General features: G+C 38.7%; 2 protein-coding genes across 2 annotated transcripts; both read right to left on the reverse strand.

Moving 5' to 3' along the window:
- Positions 1–9034: 9034 nt before the first annotated feature.
- On the reverse strand, positions 9035–9973 carry LOC129644874 (taste receptor type 2 member 42-like). Its single transcript, XM_055570302.1, has one exon. It carries the CDS (start codon positions 9971–9973, stop codon positions 9035–9037), a length of 939 nt encoding a protein of 312 aa, XP_055426277.1.
- Positions 9974–19717: 9744 nt separating this feature from the next.
- LOC129644885 (taste receptor type 2 member 42-like) lies at positions 19718–20647 on the reverse strand. Its single transcript, XM_055570309.1, has one exon. The coding sequence runs from the start codon at positions 20645–20647 to the stop codon at positions 19718–19720; it is 930 nt and encodes a 309-aa protein (XP_055426284.1).
- Positions 20648–23113: the final 2466 nt, after the last annotated feature.

Consider the following 23113-nt stretch of genomic DNA (forward strand, 5'->3'; position numbering starts at 1 on the left):
GCTTGAGCAGATTTATTAGTATATCATCCAACTAGATTAGAAGCTCTGTGAGGGAAGATACTATATCCTATCAAATTTTACAGCCTATACTGTCAGCAGGTATAGAGTAGGAACTGAATGAAAGCTCTGTGATTTACCACTTATTCTTTTTTAAATTTATTTTTAATTAAAGGATATTTGCTTTACAGTACTGTATTGGTTTCCACCAAACATCAACATGAATCAGTCATAGGTCTCCACTTATTCTTAACAATTGCTTTTAAAATCAGATGTCTATTTTTCTTCCTACATATTACAGCTCAGTGAAGTTTCCCAAAGAAGGAAACAAGATTTTTGCCCTCACTGCTTCTTGTTAACCACTTACTATTCCACTTTACAAGTAATTTTATTCTTTCCGTTATCCATGAAGCCAAAGATTTTGTCTGTTGCTCTGTTTCCAGCCTAGAGCTTTGCCTAATGTGATATTAGGTAAATATTTTTGAATGAATGCCGTATTTGTTGATTTTCCTATACCTAGTCAGCAGTCAAAACAAGAAATGAGAATATATTTGTCCCTGATACTAAAGGCATCTACTTTATTGTCCATAAATCAAGTTTTTACAGGCCATGGTGAATATTAATTTGCCCAGAGAGCTCTCAAACTGGAAGAAGCAACAAGGTGGCATAATTCTGATCAAGAAAGGAAAAAACTTGTTTATGCAGTGTAGCTGAAAAAAATTCTAGGAAGTAGAGACTATTAAAATTTACCTATAAAGGGAGATACAATGATCATAGTAAACACATAACCCAAGTGATTACTTGGCAAAAAAACATAGCTTTGCTATCAATAGTTTTTAAAGTTATTAACATTTTTTAAAATTTTATTGAGCTTTTAATATCAGGAACTATGAAAACTTATTTACTTATATGGTCATAATCCTTGTGTGTACCCTATGAGGAAGATACTTTCACCATCATTTTTCAGATAAGGAAACTAGGATTTCATGAGGTTGAGTATGTTTCCAAGGTCATAGTAACTGGCCAAACCACAAGTGAATCTCAGGTTTATTCCTAAAGATACATTTGATAAGGAATTCAATTTTTTTTGACTATAGGTAATTCTGAATATAAGTAACTATAGGTAATTATTTTCATTGGAAAAGACCCTGATGCTGAGAAAGACTGAGAGCAGGAGTAGGGACAGCAGAGAATGAGGTGGTTGGATAGCATTACTGGCTCAGTGGACATGAGTTTGAGCAAACGGAGATTGTGAAAGATAGGGGAGCCTGGTGTGCTGCAGTCCATGGGGCGGCCAAGAGTTGGACATGACTTACTGACTGAAAAACAACAACAGCAATTCTGAATAATCCCATTGCTTTTCTCAGATTCTCAAACAAAAGTATTACCTATGTAATACTTTTTTAGGTAAGTCTTACCTATGTAATACTTCAGGACATCTTTTTTAAAATATAATTATTGAGGGCCTTTTGTATTAGAATATATTTAACATTATTTGAGAGCTTTCCTTGAGGCTCAGCTGGTAAAGAATCTGCCTGCAATGTGAGAGACATCGGTTCGATCCCCAGGTTGGGAAGATACCCTAGAGAAGGGGAAGGTTACCCACTCCAGTATTCTGGCCTGGATAATTCCATGGACTGTGTAGTTCATGGGGTCATAAAGAGTTGGACATGATTGAGCGACTTTCACTAACAATATTTGATTGGCTCAGATGGTAAAGAATATGCCTGCAATGTGGGAGACCCAGGTTCGATCCCTGCTCGGGAAGATCCCTTAGAGAAGGGAATGGCAACCCACTTCAGTATTCTTGCCTGGAAAAACGGGGTCACAAATAGTTGGACACAATTTAGCAACTGAACAGTAACAACAATTCTGAATAATCCAATTGCTTTTCTCAGATTCTCAAACAAAAGTATAACCCAAATATTATTTGAGGATATCTTTTTAAAATATAATTATTGAGGGTATTTTGTATTAGAATATATTTAACATTATTTGATAGGGCCTCCGTGCTGGCTCAGGTGTTAAAAAATCTGCCTGCAATGTGGGAGACCCGGGTTTGATCCCTGGGTCAGGAAAAATCCCCTAGAGAAGGAAATGGCAACCCACTCCAGTATTCTTGCCTGGGAAATCCCATGGAGAGAGGAGTCTGATGGGCTACAGTCCATGGGGTCACAAAGAGTCAGGCATGACTGAAGGACTAACACTTTGACTTTTTAACATTATTTGATTTGTAAATTCAAGTGTTTTATACTCTGATTCCTAAAGCCATTTGGCCTATTTGTGGAGAAGCGGGGGGAAGATGATGGAAGAGACAGAGGAAAGGACATTTCCCCTAGGATGGAAAGAAAACACTTTCCTTCCCATGATGTAGTAGAGAGCAGTTACAAACATAAATTTTGAAGCTGAATCATCAGTGTCCTAAGGAGACCTAACTAAATTTCCTGTTAAAATTTCTGCAGTCCTGTTTTAATGGGGACTTTTCCAGGTGCATCAGCAGTATTTGATAGAGTCAAGAAAAAAATAGGACTTACACATGGAGACATACAGGGATGGCAGAACAGAAAGCTTATGAGTATAGGAACAAAAGAAGGAGAGGGAAGTCCTAATGCCTGGAAGGTAGTCTGGGGAGTAGATTTGAAATGTTCCAAACAACTGGACCAAGAAAAAAACTGCAAGAACTGTCAGAATTTTCAACACTTGGGCTGGATTGAGCCACATCAAGTCTACTTTTTGAACTACCCTGAGTGTCAGAACTACCTGGAAATTTCAACAAGAGCCCTGGATGTTTCCCAGCAGGGTTTCTACCAGGTCAGGTCATGAATCTTTTCGCAGCTGAAGCCAACTCCTCCCCACTTCTGCTTCTCAGCATTGCTCTTAGAGGAGCTGAAAGGCCAAAGGACATTCCTGAGTGCCTACAACTAATGACGAAACAATAGAATTCTTAGTAAAGTACATCAGAGGGCACTCCTGCCAGTTTCTGTTCTAGTTAGGGATCTACAGTGAGCATTAGAAATTCCTGGTCATCCTTAAGGGCTTTCAAGCACCAAGTGGGTTTATTCACAGCAAGGTGGGTGAAGTGCCATCAATGAACAATAAGGAGGAATAGAGGCCTTCCATATATTGAGTGAGGGAGAGTGGATATACTTTTTCATGCAAATCAAAATAAGGAAAAAAAAATCATCACACCACCAAAAAGCAAAAACCACAAAGGAAATGCTGTACTATACTTAGAGCATCTGACTCTGAAATCATTGGCGCAGTAGTATAGATTGTGTCCAGCAGATAAAGAAACAAGATGTTTAAAAAAAAAGCTGTTTTTTAAAAGTCTATTTTAGCTTTTTAACTGATAAGAAAAAACATCTCAAACCGCAAAGAGGAATACAATTAATAGAAGCCTTAAAATTTAGAGGTTAAGCTAAATCTGTATAGAAGGAAAAGAAGATATTTTAGAACTCATTTAAACATGGGACTAAGAAATAGAGGTACTAATATACAAGTTAAGATAGTGTCTTAGTCTTCTGAAACAGAAAACTATGTATCTAGTTATCTATGTTGGTATCCCTCCAAAATTGAAAATAACCCATCTGTCACCTGTGCTTTTTTCCCTCCAAAAAATGTATATTGTCTAAATTGACCAAACCAACCACCTGATCCATTTTATAAATGAAGGTTTGTTACGGGCAATCCAGCCCAAAGCATAGATCTCTATATAGAGCACTAACCAAGGTCAAAGTGGGTGGACTGTGGAAGAATGGGTTTTTCAGGTGTCCCTCTGGCTTCTGTATTTCAGCTTGAAAGTTATAAAAGTCTCTGGCTCAGAGGACCTGAGGTTTAACCAACAGCAGTGGACAAAATACCTGAACAATCGAAATTCAGCATTCTGTATTAATCTGTGCAGATTTCTGCTGGGATCTCTCCTTTCAGTAAAGTTCAAGGCAGCACGGCTTGAACACTAAAATATCTTTACAGTTTAAGTTCTAGCCTGTTTTGACATTGGGGGCTTCCCTGGTAACTCAGCTGATAAAGAATCTGCCTGCAATGCAGGAGACCCCTGTTCAATTCCTGAGTCGGGGAGATCCTCTGGAGAAGGCATCGGCTACCCACTCCAGTATTCTTGGGCTTCCCTGGTGGCTCAGCTGGTAAAAAATCCACCTGCAGTGTGGGAGACCTGGGTTCGATCCCTGGGTTGGGAAGATCCACTGGAGAAGGGAATGGCTACCCACTTCAGTATTCTGGTCTGGAGAATTCCTGGACTGTATAGTCCATGGGGTGGCAAAGAGTCGGGACACCACTGAGCAACTTTCACTTTCACTTGACATCAGAAACAGCTTATTTGCAACACTCCTGATCTTAGGTGTGGGCAAACTGAAAAAACAAAGAAACAAACAAAATTCTCTACACCGAGACTATAAAAAGTTTATTTTGGAGGGAAGTGATCAGCAGGCAAACATTGACGATCGTTTTATTTTCCCAATAATTTGGTTCCAGTATAGAATCCAGCACTCTCCAGATTGCATGAGGCCAGCTATGAATGTGATACTAGCAGCTTTTCTTGGGTCAAGACTGGGGTCTCTAACACAGGCTGTGCTATGGTAAGGAGAGGCACAGAGTTGTGTTGTGTTTTGTTTTTAATTTTTTGGACTATAATTGGTTTACAGCATTGTGTTAGTTTCTGCTATACAACAAAGTTATATAGTCTCTCTTTTTAAAATTTCCTTCCCCTTTTTAGGTGTCCTTTCCTTCATTGATATATAGGTTGCCACAGAGCATTTACTAGAGTTCCCTGTGATATCCCATAGGTTCTTGTTATCTGTTTTATAAGTGTGTGTGTACTAGTCTCTCAGTCGTGTCTGACTCTTTGCGACCGCATGGACTGTAGCCCTCCAGGCTCTTCTGTCCTTGAAATTCCTCAAACAAGAATACTGGAGTGGGTTGCCATTCCCTTCTCCAGAGGATCTTTCCAACCCAGGGATGGAATCCAGGTCTCCTGCATTGCATGTGGATTCTTTTACCATCTGAACCATCAGGGAAGTCCATTTTATACATAACAGTGTGTATATGTGAATCCCAATCTTCCAGTACATCCCACCCTGCTTCCCCCCCACCCCTTGATATCCATTTGGTGTTCTCTACATTGAGAGGCACAGAGTTTAATCTCTAAATGCCAGTTTAATAGGGAGAAGACACAAAATACATTGGTAGCCACTGTCTGACCTATTCTCCAGGCTCCATCTTTTATAGTCATTTTTCTGTGTGCCTGTCTAGCCAAGGCTATGGTTTTTCCTGTGGTCATGTATGGATGTGAGAGTTGGACTGTGAAGAAGGCTGAGCGCCAAAGAATTGATGCTTTTGAACTGTGGTGTTGGAGAAGATTCTTGAGAGTCCCTTGGACTGCAAGGAGATCCAACCAGTCCATTCTGAAGGAGATCAGCCCTGGGATTTCTTTGGAGGGAATGATGCTGAAGCTGAAACTCCAGTACTTTGGCCACCTCATGCAAAGAGTTGACTCATTGGAAAAGACTCTGATGCTGGGAGGGATTGGGGGCAAGAGGACAAGGGGATGACAGAGGATGAGATGGCTGGATGGCATCACTGACTCGATGGACGTGAGTCTGAGTGAACTCCGGGAGTTGGTGAGGAACAGGGAGGCCTGGCGTGCTGCGATTCACGGGGTCACAAAGAGTCGGACACGACTGAGCGACTGATCTGATCTGATCTGATTATTTGAAATAGGTTCCTACTTCTTACAGCTTATCTCTCCAAGATTAGTACATGAGAAGGAAGGATTTAATCCTAATGAGACATTTGCTGCTAAATCGCCTCATAAGCATCAAGGGCTATGCATAGTTGCTTGAATCTATTTTTTAATCTTAGTCATTAAAGAAAAGTTTAGTAACACTGAAATGCAAATCTAAAAAACTAAAATTGTGCTTCTTGTAAGTACAAAGGAATTTTTAGCTTTTTTTACTGAAAGGGATTCTAAATCAAATTATCCTCCATATTGAATTTAAATATAACCAGTATAATTAGAATTTCACCTTTCCTAAAACAAGGTAATTCCAGTGACAATCATTAGGAAATTCAAGTTTTCTTTCACTTTTATTGAAATATTCTTGACATAGCACTCGATAAGTTTAAGGTATACATATAACAATCTAACTTACATATATTGCAAAATGATTACCACAATAAGTTTAGTTAACATCCATCATCTAGTAAGAATACAAAAAAAAAAAGAGATATTTTCTCCTGTGATAAGAACTTTTGTAATCTACTCTCTAAGCAGCTTTCAAATTTACCATGCAACAGTGTTAATTATAGTCATCATTTTATACATTACTTTGCTACCACTTATTTATCTTACAACTGGAAGTTTGTACGTTTTCACCATCTTAATCTACTTCACCCACCCAAGAAACTTCTTATATAGTGTCCAACATAATGAATACAGCTAAGAAATCTAAATCTTTATGCTGCTGCTGCTGCTGCTAAATTGCTTCAGTCTTGTCCGACTCTTTGCAACCCCATAGACGGCAGCCCACCAGGCTCCACCCTCCCTAGAATTCTCCAGGCAAGAACACTGGAGTGGGTTGCCATTTCCTTCTCCAGTGCATGAAAGTGAAAAAATAAAGTGAAGTCGTTCAGTCGTGTCCGACTCCTAGCAACCCCATGGACTGCAGCCTACCAGGCCCCTCCATCCATGGGATTTTCCAGGCAAGAGTACTGGAGTGGGTTGCCATTGCCTTCTCCGCTAAATCTTTATAGACCTGCATATACATGTATCATCATCTCCTCATCATCCTTAACATCAGAGCACACCATAGCTCAGTTCCCTGGAGTAAGGGTACACTTAACAAAGCCCTTACGCTTCTTACACTCTTCCTAGTGTCAGACCTGACCTACTGCTCCATCAAAATCAACTTATAACCACATATTTTCATATATTTCATAAATATTTTCAACATTTATTTTCTAGTTTGCTGGGTGAGTGTTTGTTTTTTTGCTTCTACCATTGAAAAATTATGGCAATTCTAGCAAAGATTTCTTCATTTTTTATGGTGTTTTTTTTGGGGGGTGGGGGGGAGGGGGAGCTTCCCAGGTGGCCCAGTGGTAAAGGATCTGGCAGCCAGTGCAGCAGATGCAGGAGACTTGGGTTCAATCCTTGAGTCAGGAAGACTCTATGGAGTAGGAAATGGCAGCCCACTCCAATATTCTTGCCTGGAAAATTCCGTGGACAGAGGAAACTGGTGGGTTATAGTCCATAGAGCCTCAAAGAGTCAGACACCACTGAGCAACTGAGCACCGCCACCAATGTCATTAGCAAGCACAAATTTGCCACATGCTGGTCTTAAGATGCACATACATTTTCAGCTGCTTTTATTTTATTTTAATTATTATAAACATCAACTCAGCACTACACATACACAACATACACACACACACACACCCATAAACATGTCCGAAAATTCTACAAATAGATGACATTCTCCTGTAAATTTCCCTTTCTGTTTTTACCCCTAGTGAATTGTTTTTGTTCTCTTTGACAAGCGACATTATTGTTCATACAATTCTTACACACACACACACACACACACCACACAAATTTGATATCAAAGTATGATTTTGATCCATGTAAAGTAGACAGAAAAATATTAAGTAGACATAAAAGTATCATTATACACTTAGGATAATTATACAGTCTCTTTTTATAGGTTCAGTTAATTTTTTTCTTATTCTACAAAGTACTGGCTAGTCTAGCTTGGATTCCTAATATTAGTCTGCTCCTTTTTCTAAAAGATATGTTGGCCAAGTCAGCTACGAAATGCCACTTGCCATCTATCTCCATAAGGATCAAATCATCTACTGTTGCAGCTGCTGATTTTCGAGATTGCCTAAAGGAGTTCAGGGTAGAGAACAGAAATAAGGTACTCTGAGCTCAGGGAAAAACTGGCAGAACAGGTCTTCAGATAGTTAGATATTTTCAGGAGACAACTTTATGAGAGCCTAGTTCTTGTATCTCCTCATATCTAAAAAACACTAAAATCCTTCATGGTGACGACTGCTCTTTGTGACTAGCAGAAACATTCTGCAAAAAAACCCTGCTTGATTGCATATATTCCCCCTTTACCAAAATCACCTCTACACTGACCTTCTCCCCTGCCGCTTTGGAGCAGTCTCTCAGAGCTACCTGAGGTGCTGAATCGAGGGCTACTGTCCTCATTTTGCCCTAAGAAAAACCTAACTTGCAAAATTCACACTGTGCATTTTTTTAAGTCGACAGCCATTTTAAGGTTCTGTGCTTTCAACATTTTTAGCCCTTCATTTATCTATTTTTTATAATTTAACTTCTTTATTTTTCATTTGGGGCTTTCTCGGTGTTCATTGCTGTGCAGGCTTTGCTCTAGATGCAGAGAGTGGGCTTCTCATTGTGGTGGCTTCCCTTGTTGCAGAACACGGGCTCTAGGGTGCACAGGGGTTCAGAAGTTGTGGCTTCCAGGCTCCAGAACACAGGCTCAGTAGTTGTGTGCAAGGGCCCAGTTGCTCCATGACATGTGGGACCTTCCCGTGTCAGGGACTGAACCCATGTCTCCTGCATTGGCAGGCAGACTCTCCACCACTGAGCCACCAGGGAAGCCCCCTTGATTTATTTATAGCTTAATATTATACAAATATTTAACCTGCTCTACCTTGCAAGGGATGGGCATGTCCAAATGGTTGTGTATTTGTCCTTATATATTCAGTGGTAAACATACACCAATTTTTTGATTAGTAGAACTGTTAAGATGACCATGGTGCTTGCTTTGTAAAAAATCAATTCACCTCTGTGAATAGGTTGTTAGTTTATAGGCCATTCTAGGGAAAGTTTCTGATGCTCAGTGGAATTTACCAATACAATATTGTAAAGTTAAAAAATAAAATAGAAAAAAATTTTTTTAAAAAAGGAATCCAGTGAGAAAAACAGAAGTTAAAAATGCATCTTTACTGTATCTTGATTAATTCAATGCTCTTGGAATATAGAAAATTCTGGATAAATCTATGAAGCTAAAGATTTCACTCTTTTTGGGTGGCAGTTAAGATACCACAGTAGTCCTAAGGCATTCTGTCTCAGCTTGCTAATTCCCAAAATTAGGATAAAGGAGTGGCTTGAAGGAAAAACAGTCGAAGTTAATACAACCACCAATTTGGCCAGACATCCCTGCAGTTTAAGGAAAACCCAAGCTGTTAATAGGATGGAAGAAACATGAATGACGAAGAGGAAGAGGAAAGACATCACCATTTTCATGGCTCTTTTATGGGCCTCTGTGCTGAGATCCTTTGAGCTGGAGTTGAGCTGCAAATTCTTGATGTGTCTCATCAAGGAGAGAACTAAGAGGAGCAGTGAGGTCAGGGACAGAAGAAAGGGGATTAAGTTGATGAAGTTAAAAACAATCAACTGGTGAAGATAATGAGTTTCACTTACATCTGAGGACCACGTTGAGTTTCTTGTGTATATTTTGTAGCTGTTAGTTGAGATATGACTAAATGTATATATTGATTCAGAATTCAAAAACAGTAAGGACAAAGACCCCAAGAGAAGCACCAGTACCACACTACGAATTTGCCACCACAGCCAAGTGAAGCAGGGGTGGGAGAAGTTGGCTACTTTAAAGAAGTAGAAAACACTTAGACAGGTGGCAAACCAGGTAGCTAGGTGATTGGACAATATCCAAAAAATACTAACAACTTTTGTTAGTTTATCAATGGCATATAAGTGTGGCCATAGTACCAATAAAAATGAGTCGCATAGTATTACCCAAAGTTGACTGATTCTGGAGATAGCCAGGCCTGTGAGGATGCAGTCAGCTGATGAGAGCTTTTGTCTCTTCACCAAGTCAATGCAGTTAACTAGTACAATGAACGCATTCCCCAACATTCCAATCAGGAATCCTCCTATTGTTGCTGCTAGAAAAGTATTTTCAATTCCAGATGGCATTTCTGTAGAAAGAATCCAGAAAGCTAATACTATTCTTCACTGATTTTTTTCTTGCTGTTGTTGCTGTCCAAGTGTTGTAGAACGATACCCAGTTTGATCTTTTTCAAAAATGCTTAATGAAACTCAGATACTATCGCTCATATCTTCATAAAGATCTTTCTCTTTTATTCCAGCCATAGTTCTGAAATTTATGCAAGGAGATCCACTCCCATAGCTCTAAATGGAAAACTTGAATTTTGCTTTCAATCAGGTACTGATTTCCAGATTAAGCAGTGAATGTGCCCACTCATCATTGGTGCTGGCATCAATTTTCTACTTGTGGAAACATCTGGAAAAGGAAAATCAGGGATGCAAACATGCAAATATGAGACAGATTTCTTTACACTCATTTGCACTTCCTTTCTCAACTCATGTTTCTCAGTTTTAACAGTAGTCTCAGAAAATAACCTCCGAAATAAAAGCATTGTTCATTGATTTCATTTAATAATATCCATAACATTTCAGATACTGTTACAGATGAAAGAAACATAATAAAGATAAGTAATATATAGGATATCACAGAGTTACGGAAGAAATAACTTTAAATAAACTATTACTGTTGTATATGACAAGAACTTGACCAAAACGCAGTTGTAACACCAAGAATGGTGTTACAAAATCTATAGTTGATAGTTAATTCTCGTTTCCTAAGGACAAAGACAACTGGCTTAGGGTTTGAAGCTATTTAAGGTTTCTTGAAGAAATAGATTAAAAGGGAAGTGATCTTTCAAATAATGTGCAAAGGTACCAAAATCACACCTCTATCTGAGCTCCTACTGTGAATTTTTGAACTTTGTTTACAAGGAGCTACTGCCTATTTGATTCTGAATTAGCTATCATCAACTGAGAGGAAAAAATACTAAGAAAAAAGCCAAAAAAAGCAAGTGATGGATGAATAGGAGATAGGTTCTTGCTGGGGTCCAGCCCCGGCTGATCCAGGGTATTCGAAGGAGAGACGGCGTAGGCGAGGGTCAGGAAACAACTGCTTAATTAAACGTTAATTAAGGATATAAAGAGTAATAGAATGAGGATAGCTCAGTAGGAAAATTCAGTGGAGAAAAGAGGCTGAGTAGCTTGGTTTATGCGGGAGACCAATAAAACTTCAAGACAAGAAGTTTGCACCACTTACGTAGGCCGCAGGCGTCCTTCCGTTCTCCCGAAGGAGAGGAGACACTGAGGCCTCCCCGGTCGGATCTTAGAAGCCCAGGCATAATTAGCAAGCATGGTGGGTTCCGCGTTCCAGATGGAGACTCAGTCAGAATTTGAGAGAGAGAGCGACATGGGGAGACCAAGTTTCGATGAACAAGGCCCACACTTTATTTTCCAAAGTAGTTTTTATACCTTAAATTATGCATAGAGGATAATGGGGGAAGGGGTAGAGTCATGCAGTAAGCCAGGCTTTCTTCCTGCAGACTTATCATATGCAAAAGTTTAGGTGATTTGCATCATCTTCTGGCCCAGAGGCCTGTTAACATTTTAAGACCCTTTCTTCAGAAAACTTATTTTTCTCTAAAGGTGATTAGTCAGGCGCCACCCTCCAAAAGCATTAAAGTTGCATTCCTATAGGGCAAAGGTGTGGTGGGCTGTAACAAGAAAAAGAATTAACTCAAGGGTCCCAGGTTACAAACATTAAAGCTACTACTTACACCAATTATATTAATCAATACACTGTCAGGGACACAGCAGGTAAGGGATATGGAAACTTAGCAGCAAACATTGGCCCAACAAGTGAAAATCCCTTCACCAATACAATTTCTAATCAATCTTTTAACTGCTCAAAGGAATCTGTGTTTAGGCAGTTTAGAACATCTCATGCCTTTCACAGTTGGGAGGCTCTGAGCAATCACATGTGGCCGGAAAAACCTATTCAGGCAGGCTAGAGGACTTCCAAAGGAGTTCGTAGGTTGAAACACTGTCACACCCAGGAATTATTAACTGGAGCTGTAAGCTAACTCTTTTTTCAGAGAGAGGTAGTGGGGGACAGCCCCCCGTAAAGTCAGAGGTGTAGGTGAAAGCACAAAGCAGAAAGTAGGCAGACTCTGGTTTTGGGGGTAGATGCTCAAGAATTTCCAGGGGGACTCCTGAGGCTCGATCCCGCCTTTGCGTATGCCGAGCCTCCTTCCTCATGACCTTTGCCACGGGAGGAGTTCCTCACGCTGGCTCCTGGCAGTGATAGACTTTCAGTTGAGCTATTCCAGACCCTGAAAGATGATGCTGTGGAAAGTGCTGCACTCAATATGCAATATGCACTCAGTATGCAATATGCCGGCTCCCGGCAGGTTCTCCTTTTCATTAATTCTGCTTTTGATAAAATTCTTCATCTCATAAAAAACTGATTTATAAGTAAACTGTATTTTCACTTCAACAAACAACTAACTCTAATACAATGGTTTACAACCTTGACTGTAAACTGGAGCCTCTCTCCCACTGCCCACCCCCAACTCATCCCTCTAGTTCATCACAGAACCCCGAGCCCATTGAGCCAACTGTGATTGTGGTTGAGAAACAACCTACTTCATGTCCATCTCATCCTCTCTGTGTGATGCAAGGCATTCGCCTGGGCTGAAACTACCTGTGGGAGTCCTCACAGACATTTCCCCACCAGCCAGTGTTGCCTCCGGACTGGCTGTTTTGGTTCTTATTATGATTTCAAGACCCACCTCAGTAGCAACCATCACAGATCCAGAGGGTACATGACACATCCAGGGCCATACAGTGAAGTCATGAGGAGAGAGGAAGAAAGCACCTGGGACTTGCCTTTCAAGGGTTGAGGGTAGGGTGCCTAGGGTTTCACAAGTTCACTCTTTAATGGTGAAATTAAAATGTAAGAGAGGGAATTAGGGCTCTTTAGGGGAGGAATGGAGTCCCTTGAGTGAATGGTCTGTTATCTGGTTTACCTGGCATTTTCTAAAGGGGAAACTTCATGGGCTGGGGGCAACCTGGCATCTTATCTAGGTGTTGATTAGTACTTATAGACAGCTGGCAATACGTCCTGTCAAGATGGAGGCCTTTAGGACCTCCTTGGTGGTCCAACAGTTTCACTGCCGAGGGAGTGGTTTCAATCCCTGGTTAGAGAACTAAGATCCCACAAACCACATAGCCCAGCCAATAAAAGTAAAAGACAGAGGTCCTAGAGATGGATGCCTCGGCAATCAAAAGCTTACTGTCAGGCACTTATATTATATGACCTTAGCCACCTTGGCAGTCACCTACACTCCATGATGAAAGGAACTATTTTCTGTCATCCACTGATATCTTTCCAATTCCTAGAATAAGGAGGGCCCGGCAAATAGAAGGCCCTCAATAACTATTTGTCAAGTGAATGAATGCTAACTCGGTTGGTATTCTTATTGAGAACACAGAAAAAGAGAAAATGAGTTAAGGCTTGATGGTGAAACTAGTATTAGAGCAAGAAAAGATGGAAACCCTTTAAAGCTAGAGACAGTTTTGTAACATATGAACTCATGAGAGATTTCTGTACTCACCTGAAATAACCAACACTGCTCTTTAGTCTTCTGGTTCAAATCAGAAGTCATACTGAATCATCAAGGTCATTGTACACATCTGGCAACCAAGATGTGGGAGTCTTTGAAAGAGAACTACTTTAAGCCCAAAGATTTGAAAATGGGTAGAAAACTCTAGATTTTGTGGCAGGGGAGCAAGAAGGCCTAGAGATCACTAATGTTTTCAGAAATGCTCTGACCTGGTATAGAAGGCTACCTGAGAAGCAGACTTCATTGATAGGTGTGGCTTAGCAGTGACAAAAAACAGATAGCAAATCAGCCAATAGGTGCTCAGTCATTAAAAAACACTTGAGTTCATAGTTATACGCTTTACACTAAAGGAGAAACTCAGTCTAAAGGATATAATAACAAATTTAAAATCACAAGTGCCATACGCTATAAGTTAAATTCAAAGTCCAAGGTAACAATCACAGTTTTAAAAAATCTACATAACTGCAGAACTATCTCAGTTCCTGGGGAACTGCCTTTATATCCTTTATTCTTACAATGATTGATTTATACATGCAAAAGAAAGTGCTATGGTATGTTTAAATGAAAAGCATATTGTTGCAAAAATTTTAGGTAGATAATGATTCATTAAATTTATGTATATGCTATAATAACAATCCAAACTAATCAGTCTAAACTTACCATAATGACTATAATTGAAGTCAGTAAATTTGTGAACATTGATTTTCTAATTGTCAATAGGAAGAATCACATTTCATCCAAGAAATAGTGAGAAACACATTGAGAGAAGCTAAAGCAGATGATATGAGGGAAGACCTGTAGGGAAGGTCCCGTGGCCGTCTGCTCAGTTATATTTCCCTTCCCTAAGCCCACACATTTAGATTTCCCAATAGTCTCAGACATGAGGCAGAATTAGAGGAGAATAAAGTTTATTAGAGTGGGAGATGCTGTTAGAACAGTGGGCCAGCTCAAGGAAGAACCAACAAAGAGTCCGACAGTTGCAAAGGGTTGGACACGCCTGAGTGACTGAACTGAATAGTCTCAGAGAAGCCAGCAAATGCTCCCCTAGTTGTGATGCTCTCTGATCCTGTTAATAGAAAGATGTCCCATTTATTTTCAAGCAAAGAAATAGCCTCCTAATTCTTTTTGAATCACAACTTAGAGCTTCCACACATTGACCTTAACAACAACTTCTTTTCTAGTCACTAAATGAAAGCACTAGCCTTTGTGTTTTTCAGGTAAAAGGGATCTTCAATGTTTCTTTGCCTTCAGTGTTTCTAGGACAAGAAGCAGTCAACTGGGACCAGGGCCACAGCTTGAAGGGACAAAGATTTAATCATTCATACCTGAAGGATATTTGCTCAGCTTAATCACTACTATGGTGCTTCCAAGGTGGCACAGTGGTAAAGAATCCACCTGCCAATGCAGAAGAATCAGGAGATGCAGGTTCAATCCCTGGGTTGGGAAGATCCCCTAGAAAAGGAAATGGCAACTCACTCCAGTATTCTTGTCTGAGAAATTCCATGGACAGAGGAACCTGGAGGGCTACAGCCCATAGTGTTGCAAAGAGTCAGACACAACTGAGCACAGGGCACAAGCACACAATCCCTGCTGTCTGTGAACATCTCTTGTTTCCTGGTACATTTTTGTTTCACTTAGAATTCTTTTCATTTTTGTAACTGAGGTTACAAAATTAGGTTTTGCTATTAGGTTTCTTTTCTCCCCAAAATCTTTTAAGGGCAAATATATCCCCTGATTCCTCCTCATGGCAAAACTAAGACAATCTAACTTAATAAATTCCCACACTGGTAACCATTAGTATCTCAAACTCAAAGTAAGAATGCTATGCTATGCTATGCTAAGTCACTTCAGTCGTGTCCGACTCTGTGCGACCCCATAGATGGCAGCCCACCAGGCTGCCCCATCCCTGGGATTCTCCAGGCAAGAACACTGGAGTGGGCTGCCATTTCCTTCTCCAATGCATGAAAGTGAAAAGTGAAAGTGAAGTCGCTCAGTCGTGTCCGACTCTTAGCGACCCCGTGGATTGCAGCCTAACAGGCTCCTCCATCCATGGGATTTTCCAAGCAAGAGTACTGGAGTGGGGTGCCATTGCTTTCTCCTCAAAGTAAGAATAGTTGTGCTTTTTTTTTTTTTTTTTTTTTTTTAGTTTTCTGAGGTTGCATTTATACTGGTGTCCAAGGAGATAAAAAAGGCTCCCCTACATATGTTCCTCGAATAAATCAAAAAAATCTTTCAAATCAATTTGTTTTTGTAATGATTGGTCTTAAGGTCCTTAATAGAACATAGATTACTCTAGACAACATATCCAGTGTCTTATATGACAGAATTGAGAATGACTGTGTGATAAGCAAGCACCTCTTCAAAGGATGTCAGGATCCTGCTAGGAGAAGCCACCTATTGAGAGAGAACAGATAAATGACATGAGACATTAGGAAATCTGCACACCTCTTTCTCAGACATCAGTGAAGTTATGTGTTTCTGTCTGATCTGCACATTCAGCAGGGTTCAAGAAAACATGCCCTGATGTGCTTGATTTATGTCTTATCAGATGGGCTGCCCAGGTGGTGCTAGTGGTGAAGAATCCACCTGCAATGCAGGAGACTTCAGATATTTAGTTGGATCACTGGGTGGGGAAGATCCCCTGGAGAAGAAAATGGCAATCCACTCCAGTATTCTTGCCTGGAGAATCCCCGTGGACAGAGGAGCCTGGAGGGCTACAGTCCATGGGGTTGCAAAGAGTCAGACATGACTAAAGCAACTAAAAATGAACTGACTTCAGCACTAGTCTTACAGATCAATGATAACACTCTTCCATCCATAAAAAGTTTATTTTTCCCCTCCTACAAGTTGCCTGAGTGAACAAACTGAAATGAAAATGATTACACCCAGATTCTTATAATGAACATTTATTTGGTGGATGAGAAAAGGGTGGTTAGTGAGAAATCAGTGTTAATCTCCCTCTTATCCCAACATTTTTTGTCCCAGGGTAGGTTATTATCTGGAGAAGGAAATGGCAACACAGTCCAGTATTCTTGCCTAGAGAGTCCCGTGAACAGAGGAGCCTGGTGGGCTGCTGTCCATAGGGTCGCACAGAGTCGGACATGATTGAAGCAACTTAGCAGCAGCAGCAGCAGGTTATTATCATTCAGTCTTTCTTCTCCAGATTGCATGGGACCAGCAACATACATATTGGGAGTGGCTGTTCTTGTATTGTGGCTTGTCTGCCACTTAGTCACCCACAGAGGCTCTTTTCACAGGGCTGCCAAGCTTGATCTCCTCTGCTATGCAAGTATACTGCTTATAATATCTATACATCAATTGTAATTACTCTAGCCTATGGCCTGGTCTTTTATTAGTCCTTTGGTATACTTCTTTTACAAAAATAGGGCTCTGTTCCTTATAATTCCATCTTCCTAAGGTTGCTGCAGAAGTATGGGCTTACTCCTAGTTAGACATTTACACTGAAGGTTCACTTATTAGAAGCAAAGTTTGCTTATTATTTTATATACTTTACCAAAGAGAAATTTAGTAACTAAAAAAAACAAAGGTAAAACTTAGATGTTACTTTTGGTTATTATCTTATAAAGAGTGCAAGATTATCTTTAAGTAGTTTATATGAAAGACTATCCAAGACAAAACAAACTCAACTAAATGTATTCAGCTTGATTTGTACATTACTTTTTACCAATCCAAGATAACTACAATGATAATCTTTGGTAAAATACTAAGTTAGTGTCCAAAACAATATATGTACATTTTATTTTGTAAAATGAAAGTTACTTTTTATAACAGACACTCTATTTTTTTTTAACTTTTTATTTTGTTAGAGTATAGTCTATTAATGTTGTGATAGTTTCAGGCAGACAGCAAAGTAACTCAGCCATACATATACATGTATCCATTTTCCCCCAAACTTTCCTCCTATCCAGTCCGCTATATAGCATTGAGCAAGACACTCTATTTCTTATCATTAAAACCATCATCAGAATCATTATTGTAACTGATACACAAAAGCACCACAGAGTCTAGGTGTGCTAGCCGTTTCGGTTCATTTCAGTTCAGTTCAGCTGCTCAGTCGTGTCCGACTCTTTGCAACCTCATGGACCTCAGCACGCCAGGCCTCCATGTCCATCACCAATTCCCAGAGCTTACTCAAATTCATGTCCATTGAGTCGGTGAGGCCATCCAACCATCTCATCCTCTGTCATCCCCTTCTCCTCCTGCCCTGAATCCTTCCCAGCATCAGGGTCTTTTCAAATGAGTCAACTCTTCACATCAGGTGGCCAAAATATTGGAATTTCAGCTTCAACATCAGTCCTTCCAAAGAACACTCAGGACTGATCTCCTTTAGGATGGACTGGTTGGATCTCCTTGCAGTCCTAGGGACTCTCAAGAGTCTTCTCCAACACCACAGTTCAAAAGCATCAATTATTAGGTGCTCAGCTTTCTTTATAGTCCAACTCTCACATCCATACATGACCACTGGAAAAACCATAGCCTTGACTAGATGGACCTTTTTTGGCAAAATAATGTCTCTGCTAGCAATGTCTCTGTTGGCAAAGTAATGTCTCTGTTTAGTTTCCTACATATGATGTTTGAGGGTGGACATAAATATTACTAATTCTAACATCATTCCTAGCTTCAGGGAACAGCCCTAAAGCAGTGCCCTTTCTTATGGCTTTATTAAGATTAACTTATAGGTCACATATTTATCACCATCTAATTGCAGCTTTTTGTTTCTTTACTCTAATACAATCTGAAGATTATATCAAAGGTAAACCTTAACAAGGATTATTTCTAATAATTTCCATTATATATACAAGTATAGGATCTGTGCAATATTAAAATTCATACCATCATTTTGAAATTTTATAGTAAACTTTCTTATCCTTAACCTTATTTACAATTTGTAGTCACCTTATATAAATTCAGATAATTTTAGTCAAAACAACACTATACACATGCATGACCACAATTTACACTAAACAGGTAATGTTCTAATAAAAAATTTCTGTGTCTTTACTATTGACCTGTTTCCACCTGTTTCTCTAAGAACTCCACTGATCAGATTACAAGAAAATGTATCTGCACAGACAAAAATATATTCTCAAACTGTAATTATGATATTTTTGTAAAAGCAGTAGGGTGATTTTGAATTAAGGATAATTCTTCCATATATGTTTACTTCTATTACATAACATGATAGAAATATTGACTTATACCACTCTGAAAATACATACCCCTTATTCTGGAATTCAGCAAAATTAGTAAGTGCCCAGATACATCATTTATGATTTGGGGTTTCAAATTAAGATTAATATTATAAGCATGTTTTGAGCTTCTACTTAAATATAATTTATTTTATTTTGTACTATGAATACAATTCTTTTTTCCAAGGGAAATAAAAGCAATTTATTTGGATAGATGTCAAAAAGACTTCTGATAAAATTTCACCCTCAATCCAGATATAACCATTAATAGGCTTGGTCTAGGAGAACACTTCTTTACTGTGATAAAAACTATTGAAACCTCAAGATGGAGATGCCTGGTAACCTTGCTGTTTTTCAGTAGTGTTCTTATAACACTGATTGATGTAGGCATAAAGGATAAGAAATATGGTAATTGATACAACATTGTAATATAAAAACAAATGAATATGGGAAAGGAAGAGGTCTTTTTCATGTTTTTGCAGATAACGTCTATATTGGCAGCAGCACTATGAATATCACTCTTATTCTGAAACATCTCATTCTTTTGTTATCAGTAAGACTCCCAATAACAATGCAAAGCCTTTTTTTTCTTTTTAAGACTTTTGAGCTATGAGGTTATGTTTTTCCCACCTATGACTTTAGCTGCTTAGTTAACTTTTCTATCAATATTTTATAGATCTTCTACTTAGTCAAGTTTAGGATTTATCTTAATTTCTAAAGAGTTACAAGCCTCTTCTCCCATATACAAGTTGAAATTACACACATCTTTTTCAGAAATCTAATTTAACTCTCTTTAAAAGAATATTTGAAACTTTTAAATATTGGTAACCAATGAACATGTGTGAATTATCATCAAAAGCTACCTGTTCTAGGGAAAATTTCAGTTATGCTCAACAATACCTAAAGGAACCCAAGAGGAAAAACAAAATAGTAGAAGTGAAAATTAACCCTCAAAATCTCCTCCTAAAGTTTTCATCTTTGAAAAGACTCTGAAAGTGTTTCTATAAAGCCAATGGATTTTGTCTTTTCAAGGAGCTTTTAAGATGCTTCAGTACCTTCAAGGCTATCTGTCTTAACTGGCTATTTCCCAGAATCAACATGAACGAGTGGCCTGAAGGAAAGACATATAGTGCTAACATGATGAACTTTGTGAACTTATTGTCCAAAAACCTATGAAACATCCAATTTGCCAATTGTGTAAAAAGAAAATGAACCATGATAAGGAGGAGGAATGATGTCACCATTTTCATGGCTCTTTTATGGGCCTTTGTGCTGAAGTCCCTGGAACCCATAAAATTGAGCTGCAAATTTCTGGTGTGTTTCACCAAGGACCAAAATAAAATAAACAATGAGAGCAGGGACAGAACAATAGGAATGAAATAGGAGAAACTAAGAAGACTCTCACTTTTAATATAATGAGTTTTACTTTCAACTAAAGTCCAATTGTCTTCATTTATTAAATTCCAGAAGAGATCATTAAATGTTTCTAGCAAAAGAATATCCAAAATCAGAAAGACCAAAGAAAATGCAAGCATCGCAAGAATGACTCTGTTCATTCTCCACTTCAGCCAGAAAAAAAGAGAATGGGAGAAATGAGCTATCTTAAGGAGATAGAAAATACTTAGACAGGTGACGAGCCAGGTAGTCAAATGATTAGATATTCTCCAAAGTAAAGTAATGGGTTTTGCTAGTTTAAAAATGGCAAATACCTGTGAATCTAGTCCCATCACAAGTGACTCCACAAAAAACACCAACAGTTGACTGATTCTGGAGATAGCCAAGCCAGTGAGAATGAAGTCAAATAAAGAGGTCTTTTGGTTCTTAACGCATTCAGAGCAGAGTACCAGTCCAATGAACACATTGCCTAGAATTCCGATTAAGAATTCCACTCCTGATAGTATCAGAAAGACTGTACTCAACCCAGGGAACATTTCCACTGGAAGAAATCCAGATTTCTAATACTACGTCTCAATGAAAAAATTAGAATGAGGCTACAGCAGAATAGGATCCATTTCTGATCCTTATCTTCAGTGCTTTTATTGCAGTTCCAGTCTGAAGAAGAATTCTTGCTGTTGGATACAGTCTCATACCTAGAAAAACCTTTCTGCTTTGATTGTAATGCCAATATCAATCCAGAAAGATTTGCTAAGTTTTACAGTCTTAAGTACTTTCATGGAAATGGTTTTATTTCTTTGAGAGAGCTACTAATTTTCAAGCCAAATAATTTGTGTGTCCATTTATCATGGGCAGAGACTGAAATTTTCCACTTGTGGTGGTGATGAAGATGTTAAAGGCAAATATGCATGCAAATATAGAGAGGTTCTTTTTCACTGACTGTACTTTCCTCCTCACCAGAAGTCCTATATACCATTTGGATCAAAATATCTTAGCTTGCTTTAGAAATAAGCTAAGTAATTTAGGTATTATTCAATGATTATATTTTATGAGTGCCTACTTTGTGTCAGAGTTTTTTCCAAATACAGAATAGATTAATACAAAAAAGAACAAAGAAAGCATTAGGAAATCTATAAAATAGTCAAAACACAAAGAAATAACAATATAGAAGTAAAAATAAAATGTAATGTGAACATGGAAAAGGTAACTACAAACATTATTGTCAGGAGAGAAAAGGAGGTGATATTTGCCTTGGATTTTTAAGATATTTAGAATTTCATGAGGAAACTGGCAAGTAATTTGGACTGGTTGAACAATTACAAAAAGACACCAAAACTCACACTTTTCTGAAATAAAAGTCTAACTGAAAGTTTACTTTTAGTAACATGCACAATTAAATAGTAGGCAGAGAACAGGTATAAAACTGTTTTAGTTTAAATAAGAAAATAATGAACAAATGTATCTGTTCTATATTCTAGGAACAATAATTTTGACCAAAGCCATTAATGCATTAGAATAAGCTTTACAACCTTTGTATCTTGGTGTGTTTGCAGGTATTCTATTGTTAGTATTAATTATTCAAGCATTTAAGTGTTGCGAGATAACATCCCCCCAGAATGAATAAAATCATTAAAAAATTCAACCTTTTCAATGCTGCTGTCACATGCCTCAGTTAAATTCTACTAATTTTTAAAGTGTATTTTTGAAGAACAATGATGTGTAATGAACTGTTGGTAAGTTATTTTGTACAAAAAATATTTTTATTTAGGACAAATATTTAAAATTATAAGAAGAAAGAAAGAATGGAAGAAAAGGGGAAGGAAAAAACAGGAAGGAAGAAGGGAAGGGAAAAAAAAGGAAGGAATTTATTGGCTAGAGCAAGAAATTTGATTCTGTTTTCAAGAGGAGAATGGTACATACAACTATTAATAAATTAATGTCTAGAGATAGAGAGAAATTCACAACAATGAGAAACATCCAGGAAGTAGAATCAGTAAGACTTGGTGATGGATTTGGGGGTTATAAAAAGGAAGAGAAACCAACAATGACAGCAAGCTTGTTTTGCACCTGAATGACCTGAGGGAATCGTTGGAGAAATAACAGGTTTAGGAGCCATTAGGGTAGAAAAACGGAGAAGGCAATGGCAACCCACTCCAGTACTCTTGCCTGGAAAATCCCATGGACGGAGGAGCCTGGTGGGCTGCAGTCCAAGGGGTCGCAAAGAGTCGGACACGACTGAGCGATTTCACTTTCATGCATTGGAGAAGGAAATGGCAACCCACTCCAGTGTTCTTGCCTGGGAAACGCCATGGACAGAGGAGCCTGGAAGGCTATGGTCCATAGGGTTACAAAGAATCAGATGTGATTGAGTGAGAACACACCCTTTAACCAACACTGTCCCCACTGAGATCAAAATTTATAATATGCCAAATAATGACCGTTCACTTTTATCTTTCTGCTCTCATATTGTTCCAGTGAACACAGAAACAGATACATTTTCAAAGGTAGTACTAATCATTTTACCTTTTATTTACCATTACCTAGCCTCATAAAAACCACTAAAATCAAAATCTATTCATTCATATCAGCAAATATTTATTGAATGCCTACTGTGTTCCTACCATGGAGAGGAAATGGTAACCCACTCCAGTATTCTTGCCTGGAGAATTTGCAGACAGTGGAGCCTGACGGGCTATGGTCCATTGAATCACAGAGTCAGACACGACTGAAGTGACTTAGCACACCCGTAACATGTGTTAAATGTTATGCTAAATCTGAGGCCTCTTTTCCTAACACTTTTATTTTGATTAGCTCTGTTTTTTTTGTTGTTTTTTTGTTTTTTGTTTTTTTTTTCAAAAAATTGCACATGTGGTATTTCTGGATCCTGGCATTTCCATAAAGGACTTGGTTTTACCTTCACACTAGAGTAATAGCATCGCTGACAACATAAAGGTCACAACTCTTTCTCTTTGGAGATCTGTAAATACTACTTCCTTGTCTTC

Source organism: Bubalus kerabau, chromosome 1 (assembly GCF_029407905.1).
Source record: "Bubalus kerabau isolate K-KA32 ecotype Philippines breed swamp buffalo chromosome 1, PCC_UOA_SB_1v2, whole genome shotgun sequence".
NCBI classification, from domain to species: domain Eukaryota; kingdom Metazoa; phylum Chordata; class Mammalia; order Artiodactyla; family Bovidae; genus Bubalus; species Bubalus kerabau.

Coding starts and splice junctions, on each gene's coding strand:
- LOC129644874 (XM_055570302.1), bottom strand. CDS start 9,973: ATGCCATCTGGAATTGAAAATACTTTTCTAGCAGCAACAATAGGAGGA.
- LOC129644885 (XM_055570309.1), bottom strand. CDS start 20,647: ATGTTCCCTGGGTTGAGTACAGTCTTTCTGATACTATCAGGAGTGGAA.